This window comes from Orycteropus afer, unplaced genomic scaffold, assembly GCF_000298275.1.
Source record: "Orycteropus afer afer isolate SDZICR_OR568_19922 unplaced genomic scaffold, OryAfe1.0 scaffold00085, whole genome shotgun sequence".
NCBI lineage: Eukaryota > Metazoa > Chordata > Mammalia > Tubulidentata > Orycteropodidae > Orycteropus > Orycteropus afer.
In genome coordinates, this window is record NW_006921672.1 from 4545688 (window position 1) to 4554631 (window position 8944).

The 8944-nt window shown below is 48.0% G+C and overlaps 1 protein-coding gene across 1 annotated transcript; it reads left to right on the forward strand.

Moving 5' to 3' along the window:
* The first annotated feature begins 603 nt into the window (after positions 1 to 603).
* On the forward strand, positions 604 to 7401 carry SLC35B1 (solute carrier family 35 member B1). The gene is made up of 9 exons (XM_007941935.2): positions 604 to 815; positions 1450 to 1553; positions 2376 to 2506; positions 3019 to 3049; positions 3863 to 4020; positions 4939 to 5065; positions 5825 to 5931; positions 6097 to 6250; positions 7349 to 7401. The coding sequence occupies exons 1-9, from the start codon at positions 604 to 606 to the stop codon at positions 7399 to 7401; spliced, it is 1077 nt and encodes a 358-aa protein (XP_007940126.1).
* The last annotated feature ends 1543 nt before the right edge of the window (positions 7402 to 8944 follow it).

The window sequence follows — 8944 nt, forward strand, 5'->3', positions numbered from 1 at the left end:
TAAATGACATTAAGAGTCCTGGCTTACTGTTCTGCTCTCCCCATTGGAAGCCTAGAACTGTGCCAGGGAAGGTCTGTTCTCAAAGTCAGGCTTTGAAGGCTCTTACTGGTACAGGTGAGGGGGGAGAGTCGCTGAGGCTGGGCAACAGCTAGAGGGCGTTCAGATGACATTAGGAGTTTCTTGGAGTTAGGACCCAGCAGAAGCCTGATTGCCAATCGGGAAAAAGACTTTAATTCCTCCCCAGCTGTACCGCCTCTTCCCCGCCCACCTGTCGGTTTTCGCTCAGCGCCACCAATTAGCGACCGCCACATATGTATACGTCATCATTCCACGCCCGAACACTTCCTAGGCCACCTCTCCGGGCTCTGGTTCATAGTTGTCCTCAGAGTTTCCTGATCGGAAAAATTCTAGGACGAGGCATTAACCTCAGGGCATCCGGCTACTTGGGAAAAGGGGGGGATGGAGCCAAGGCCTTGGGGCGACTCTTCTTTTCTTGGAAGCAGCTGCTTGGTTCTAAGACGTTTTTTTCTCTTAACCATTCTGAACAGGCAATTCTAGCGGTGGCTGCTAGGCCCTGCAGAGCGACAGTCGCATGCAGCTCCTATGAGGCCCCTGCCGCCGGTCGGCGATGTCCGACTGGAGCTGTCGCCGCCGCCACCGCCACCGCCACCGGCTGTAAGCGGAGCTCCGGTCGCCTCGTCTGGGCGTCTCATGGCCGCTAGCAGCTCCTTTGTGCCCGACCGGCTGCGCCTGCCACTCTGCTTCCTGGGCGTCTTTGTCTGTTATTTCTACTATGGGATACTGCAGGAAAAGATGTGAGCGGATTCCCCGGGGCTCGAACGCAGCACCCCTTCCCCTTCTCCCCAGCTTGTGCCCGCATTCGCGGGCCCCCAGCCAGGCTTCTTGTCCTCACATTGGTTTTCCGGTCCTCCCAGCACCCCGCTGCTTTTGCAGTCGGGGCTCAGCCTCGCTAGAATTCCAAAACGCGAGAATCGGTCTCTCGATTCTCGAGACCCACCACCGCCGCTTACTTGCTTTTTCCTCAGTTGGTTCTGAGGGCCTGAGTTTTACAGGCTGAGATTTCTAAGCCCAAACAGGTTTCCATGACCAAGGCCAGTTCCTCTTTGGAATTCTCAGGTGCCTGCAGACAGATGATTATTCCGCCCTCGGCCTTACCGCCTTTACCTAATCCCTTCTGCTTGGGGTCCTGGTCTCACCGTCTAATTTTCCGTGCTGGATATTCTTATTCCTAGGCTAGGGAATCAGCAGGCTGGGATGTCTAGTCTCTAGATCCAATAAACTCAACCCAATTTGTAGAGGAAGAGAGTGATCCTTACAAACTCTTCCACATCCAGAAAGGCAAGATAGGTCAGAGCTCTAGGTATACTAAATGACAGCGAAGGAAGCATACTAACTCCTCCCTTCTTTTCTCCTGTGTTTTATTTTTAGAACTAGAGGCAAGTATGGGGAGGGAGCAAAGCAAGAGAAGTTCACCTTTGCCTTAACTTTGGTCTTCATCCAGTGTGTGATCAATGCCATATTTGCCAAGATCTGTGAGTACCTAGATAGTACCTGATTTTTGGGGTGGGGTGGGGTGGGGTGGGAGGTATGTCTTCCTCTTGTATCCTGAGCATTAGGCAGGGATGATAATTCAGCCTCAGGATCGAACTCCCATAGTCCTCACCCCCTGTAGTGGTCACACAGCCTTTGTGTGGTCTGTAAAGCTCATGGCTTTGGAATAGGGTAAAACAATATTTCCTTAAATTAGACTAATTTCTGAATCAGATGTGCACACAGTGGGCCTTCAGTGTCCCAAATCCCCAATGAGAATATGTAAACATTTTTTCCCTTTTGTCCTTTTGACTTTTCCTTTATGTTTTGAGTTTTTGTCTCTTTGTTTCTGGGACTAGTTGTTGTTGTTATTTGTCATCGAGTCGGCCCCGACTCCTAGCGACCCCTCCTTGGATTTCCGAGGCAATTATCACTACAGAAGTAGGATTGCCCAACGTTCCTTCTGAGGAGTGGCTAGTGAGTTTGAACCGCCAGCCTTCTGGTTAGCAGTCAAGTGCCTTAGGCACTATGCTACCAGAGCTCCTATTAGTAGCAGGGCTAATTAGTCACTTGGTATTAATCCCACTCCCCTCCTTGCCTTGTGTGTGGTCTTGTGTTAGGTGTAAGTGGGATTGAAGTGTTGAATAATCAGAGATTTCCTAGCCTAAGAGAGCAAAAATAGCTTGTGCTCTTTGGGAGCTTCGTGTCTTATTTGAAAAACAAGTTCCTTTCATGTGGCTTCACCTTTTGCTCAGTGGTCCATCCTTGCCCCACCGGGTTTCTCTTGTATGTGTTTTTTTTTTTTCTTTTTTTCCTTCTCCCAGTGATCCAGTTTTTTGACACTGCCAGGGTGGATCGTACCCGGAGCTGGCTCTATGCTGCCTGTTCTGTCTCCTATCTGGGTGCCATGGTCTCCAGCAACTCAGCACTACAGTTTGTCAACTACCCAACTCAGGTGAAACCTCAAGGGGGGATGAGGGTTGGCTCAGAAGTTGTTTGAAAAGGACTAAGACTTCTTCCCTCAGGTCTGTAACTTAACGTAAAAAGAGAACAGCCCTGTTGTTGTTGTTGTTATGTGCCATCAAGTGGGACCCAACGACTCATAGCGACCCCTCCTTGGGTTGCCGAGGCAGTATCCCTACGGAAGTAGATTGCCCCATCTTCCTTCCGAGGAGTGACTAGTGGGTTTGAACCGCCATTCTTCTGGTTAGCAGTCAAGTACTTTAGGTACTACGCTACCAGAGCTCCCAAGAACAGCCCTAGAAGAATGTATTTGAGAAATTCAGAGTGTGTAGACCCACAGGGCTGGGGTTTAGTGGTGTTGGGTTAGGCTGTGACAGGGCTGCTTTCTGAGGCTGAGGTCCCTAGTTCAGGCCCCACGCTTACTCATTTTCCTCACCCCAGCACCTAGCACAGTACCTGGCACATTACAGATGCTCAGAAATTATTTGCTGAATTTAATTTCAGGTCCTTGGTAAATCCTGCAAACCAATCCCAGGTAAGCAGAGATGGGCTTCATTTTCCATCATCACTCTTCCTGTAGTAAGCTCTCTTCTCCCCTACTAGAGCTTTGCATCCTGTGGGCTTCATCATCCCATCAGGTCTATCTCCAGGACTTCCTCCCTCCCTTCCCTTGGCCTATCCTGTCATCTCTATCACTTCCTGTGTTGTGGAGTGTGCATTGGCTGGTAATCCTTAATGGGAACTGGAGTTTGACCTAGTCTACCTCATACGGTCAGTCGTTTCAGTGTCCTTGGGTTTACATTGTATTACCCAAAAACCAAACCCACTGCTATCCAGTCAGTTTTGACTCATAGCAACCCTGTAGAACAGAGTAGAACTGCCTTATAGGGTTTCCAAGGCTGTAATCTTTACAGAAGCAGACGGCCACATCTTTCTCCAGCAGAGATGGTGGCGCAATCAAACCATTGACCTTTTGGTTCGCAGCCAGGCACTTTAACCACAGTGCTACCAGGGCTCCTTACATTGAATTAGGCACCCTATATCCCAGTTTGATCTTTAGCTTCTTTTACTCAACCTCTCACACTTTCCCACCATTCCCCACCCTTGCCTGTTCCTTCCTGGACCTTTCACCTTTGTGCTCTACCTCTCTATGCCTTGTACTCTGCTCAACCCTGTTGCACAACCATCTCTCTAGGTGCCAGCCTAGCACCCACCTCTTGTCCTCTATAAACCTTCCACTTCAGGCTTTATTTTCTCCCATGAGTCTCTTCTTGGCTCCTGGAAGATGTTGGGTCATGGGTAATCACCTATGGGTGCCTGAATTTTCCACTTTGTTTCTTTCCTGTAGTCATGCTCCTTGGAGTGACTCTCTTGAAGAAGAAGTACCCACTGGCCAAGTACTTGTGTGTGTTGTTAATTGTGGCTGGAGTGGCTCTTTTCATGTATAAACCTAAGAAAGTAGTTGGGATAGAAGAACACACAATTGGCTACGGAGAGCTGCTCCTGGTATGTGATCCTGGTGGGGCAGGCAGGTGGCCCAGTTACATGGCTTGAGAGAGATGACAGCCTTTGTCCCTATTTCTGGTCTTTGTGCCTTGCAGCAGGCTCCCTGGCTCTGCCAGAGGGGAGCCTGAAATACTTAGCAACATACAGTTTTCCTTCTGGGGAAGAGAGGAGTCTGACCGCTATATCTAAATTCTGGCATGAAGTCACTGTGTGACCTAAGAGTGAAGAGGGAGGGAGTACTATGTTTCTCACTGTAATGTTCCTAGGAACCTGGAAGTGAATTTATAAAAATAATCATTTTTATTATGTAAAAATAATACAGTAGTGACTACTGCTTGCTATGTATTAGGTACTGTTCCAAGTACAAATTGATAAATTTTTACTACAGTAACCTCATAACATAGGTAGCTGTGTCCCCATTTTATAGATGCAGAAACAGGCACAGAGAGGTTGAGTTACTTGCCCATGGTCACATGGTTGTTAAGTGGCAGAGTCGGGATTCCAACCCAGACAGTCTGAGCATGGAATCTGGTCTCTGGAGCATTGTACTCCAAGCCAGGAGGCTTAACCTGCTGGAACTAGATGTCCCCTCTCCAGCTATAATGGGGAACGTGTGTGGCTCACCACAGCCAGTTTTAGGCCACTGCACAGCAGGCTCCATGGCGTTGTGTTGGCAAGTGGTAGGCTTCCTGCCTCACTGATTATACTATGATTGTAGCTCTTACAGCCTGTCATTCCAGTGGAGGGCTAGCATGGGCTTTTCCTATCCCCACCACTAGCCAAATGGCAAAATCTTGTCTGATGACTCTGTGTTAAGGCCATGGCTTTCTGAGGAGCTTGAGAGTGAAAATTGTGTGTCCTGGGTTAGGGAGGGACCCTGTTGGCCTTGTCACTGCAGGCTGCACCCTTTCTTTCCAGCTCTTGTCTCTGACCTTGGATGGACTGACGGGCGTTTCCCAGGACCACATGCGGGCTCATTACCAAACAGGCTCCAACCACATGATGTTGAACATCAACCTCTGGTCAACGTTGCTGCTGGGAGCCGGTAAGGAACAGTGTTGCTATTCTTTCCATGTATCACCAGAGGGCAGGCTGCCCTCGTCCTGTTGATCCTATGCTCTGCTGCCAGTTGCCAACTTTGCCTAATTCAAGAGCTGCCTCAGTTCCAAAATGCCTTGTATCCAGGCCCCTGAGCCTTGGAGAAACCTTCACCAGTGAGATCTGCTTGTTACTTATAATCATTACAGAGTGATAGTAGACTTTTGCCAGATATGGGAGAATACACAGGAGTGAAATACATATTACCTCTGGAAACTTAGGCTTTTATGACAGATGAGACATTGGCTGGGTGCTCAGAGGAAACAAACTTAGATGTTTCCTGAATATAGTTCAAACATGAATGTATTTGCTTTTAAATAAATGCTTCCCAATCTTTTTCAAATTTTGGCATGTGTACAAAGTATTCTTTGAACAGCACTGTGAGGTAAATGAAGGAGGCTGCTCATGACTGGCAGTGACTAGTGTTGGGAGCTTCCTTGAGCAAGGGATGTACAGATCAGTGTCCCCACAGCATCTCTGCTTTAAATCCTGCTATCATTTGTACCTCATTCACTTCCAAGCTTTTCCCCCAATATTGAGAGTCTTTTGTCAATGGAAAAGAACAGGAGAAGGACTCGTGATGGGACAGTACACACTCCTTACTCTTCCTCACACGTTGCCCTCTTTCAGAGTGACTTTAATGCGGGTATATATGCAGGTTGGGCACACAGGATGCACCATTCATCTTTTGACATTTCTTCTGCAGGAATCCTATTCACTGGGGAGCTCTGGGAGTTCTTGAGCTTTGCCGAGAGGTACCCTGCCATCATCTATAACATCCTACTCTTCGGCCTGACCAGTGCCCTGGGTCAAGTGAGTGCCTTGAGAGGAGATGACCTGGTTTTCCCACTGTGGCAGCTTGTGCCCTAAGAAAGCCTAGCCTGGCTGGGAGAAAAGGGGTGGCAAGATTAGCCCTGTTCTGTTACAGACTTTAGGCCCCGTAAGAGCCAGCCTGATTCTGCCTTTCTCTGTCTCTAGAGTTTCATCTTCATGACAGTTGTATATTTTGGTCCCTTGACCTGCTCCATCATCACCACAACTCGAAAGTTCTTCACCATTTTGGCCTCTGTGATCCTCTTCGCTAACCCCATCAGCCCCATGCAGTGGGTGGGCACTGTGCTGGTGTTCCTGGGTAAGTTCCATGCAGATCAGACCATGGTGCCCCACACAGGGATGGGATGGGGCTTCAGATTTTTTCCCTAGCATTTGTTTGTGCATTTCTGAAGTTTAGGGAAGGATTTTTAAAAAGAAAGGCATCATTGATGTAGCCTTCCTAACGAGCACTTCATCGTAGTGTATCTTCTTCCAGTGACAGGTTTCCCCAGGTTCCGAGCAGGGCAGGTTTATTATGCTATTTCCTACAGTGGGTAAAGTGGGAGGAATAAGTAAGAAGTTAAGTTTCTTTAAATCATGCTGTATTTTATATAGTTTTTATAATACACACACACACAACCACACACACACATAATTGCTAGTTTTTTTTTTTTTTTTCCACTTGATGTCATTCTGTTTTCTCTGGGAAAGTTACTGTTCTGGTTACCTGGTGCCGCTCTGACAGGAATATACCACAAATGGGACGGCCTTAACAAACAGGAGTTTATTCTTACAATTTGGAGGCTTTAAGTCCAAGTTCAGAGTGCCAGGCTCTAGGGGCTGGGTGAAAGCCTTTCAGCCTTGGGGTCCAGCTCTGCCTCCTGCTCCTGGCCCATTGGAGCTAGAGGCATTTCTTCACTCACACAGCTGCTGGCTGCTGAGGCTAAGAAGCCCCAAGGTTAACAAGTAAAAAGGCACAGTCCCGATGTTACCAAACCACACGGCAGGCCGTTAACTTAAGTCCATTGTAAGCCTCAAGGTCAGCAGAGCATAGCAGGCTGGTGAGCAACGACAAGGCTACATGCAGGGTCCCAGTGTGCCATAGGCTAGAGACCATTCCCAAGGCTTCTCCTTATATACAGGAAGCAGACCATATCCCAAAGGCAGCTACTTAGCTGCTTGTGGTAGATCCCACCATAAAGTTGATTGCCAGTCTCATCATGGGAAATAACTACCACCAGCTGCCCAGCCACTCAGCCAGGCCCAGCCAAGTTGACACACAAACATTAACTACCACAGTTACATAAAACCAGTGTTCTGAAGTTAATATTATTTAAAGCCCCAATTTTAGAGAACTAACTCCTCCCCACTCATTCACTTCCACTATAGAGCTAAGTCCATTTCTCTCTTTCCCTAGGTCTTGGTCTTGATGCCAAGTTTGGGAAAGGAGCCAAGAAGACTTCTCACTAGGAAGAAGGATACTACCTCCACTCCAAAAATATTTAACTTATTATCTCAAAAGTGACATCTCTTGGGAAAGTGGACTCAATAGGGACAAGGAACTGAGTTCCAGTCTTTTTTTTTTAAAAAAAAATAAAAATAAAATTACATATTGAAGAAAAAAAAAACCTTGGTTTTTAAGAAGATAAGAGTTGGTAGTTTGTGTTCCTGATGAGTTGGAACACAGTCTAGCTCAAATAAAGAGAGAAGGCAAAGGGTGACCATGACACTTCCTTACCCAAGCTTCTGCTCTCTCTCGACAGCTGACTTGGTTGGTGCATGATTCCCCAAGAGCCTGAGCGTTATGGGGAGGAACTTGAATAGATTATATGGTTACACCGTCGGCCTCTGTTCCAGTGGGTAGTGAGGGACTAAACACACTACGCACCAGTGGCTGGCTGTTAAGAGCCAGAGAATATTAAACTCACTTTGTCTGAAACTCTAGTGGGCAAATAATCATTAAAAGCTAAACATAACGTTTTCTCCTCAAACTTCTCTTGAGGTTGAAGTAAAATGAACGGAGAGTGCGAGAGTCAGCTATGTTTCCACACTTCCCCCACTATCTCCCCTTCACCAAAAGCTTAACCAAGACTCGAGTGGAGACCCATGCGTATTTGGTGAACAGCTTTGGAAGGCCTGTGAATGTACTTTTCCGATTCCCTCCCTTCATTTCTATAGTCAGTCTACCTAATCCCCTTCTGGGTAGGCTAGATTATTCCTTCCTATTCCTGTCCCTTCAGCTGCTAAAGCATTGCAGCCCTCTGCCACTCTGGCGGTGCCATGCCAGCTTCTGCCTGTCGAAAGGGATGTTGAAGGCAGGCAGGGCGGCTGAGTCCTGGCCCAGAGCCCCTGCTGAGTTTTTGGGTGGCAATGGGGGAAGAAGGCAGAGCATGGAGCACAGCCACCCGCCCACTGCTGCCTTCAGAGTTGATCACAATCCTCCAAGGACCCAACTTTACACATGAAAGTGCATTTCCACCAGCTGCAACTTTCACTCCATCTGTTCAGCAGCCCCAGCCCCTCGGCTCTCCAGATGGGAGCCCAGCCTCCTTCCTGAGTGGCTGCCTCACCACCCCCCGCCCAGCCTTTCAAGCTCAGCCTCACTTGCACTCATCTCGCTCTCTAGGGGCCCAAGTGTCACTGCAGCTCTGCCCCCAAAGGCCCCCCTCTTGTTTTTAACTCGTCAAGAGAAGAGATTTGAAGTACATCTGGCCGAACTTCCTTTCTCCACCCCTTCCTCCTCTTTTTTTTTTCATTCTGAAGGTTGCATCAATTAGCTCCTTCATTTCCCTACTGGGACTGATCTTCAGACACTTGTGTGGATCAGTTAGGTGGTTAGAGCGTGTTCATGGGGCCAGGGGCTGACAAGCAGTCCTCATCTGGGCCTGTTCTGACACGATATGTTTTCCCAGCTATCAGACCAATCCTACCACCCCTATCCCCTGCCATCCCCAACTAGCTGTCTCAAAAATGCCTAATATTAGTCACCACAAGCAAGACAGGTTTTCATCTG

Bases quoted from the DNA above. Each gene is read 5' to 3' on its own strand.
- SLC35B1 (XM_007941935.2), top strand. From the start codon at position 604: ATGAGGCCCCTGCCGCCGGTCGGCGATGTCCGACTGGAGCTGTCGCCG. The intron at 1,554-2,375 runs GTGAGTACCTAG...TCCTTCTCCCAG, and splicing joins TGCCATATTTGCCAAGATCT to TGATCCAGTTTTTTGACACT. The intron at 5,066-5,824 runs GTAAGGAACAGT...TTTCTTCTGCAG, and splicing joins AACGTTGCTGCTGGGAGCCG to GAATCCTATTCACTGGGGAG.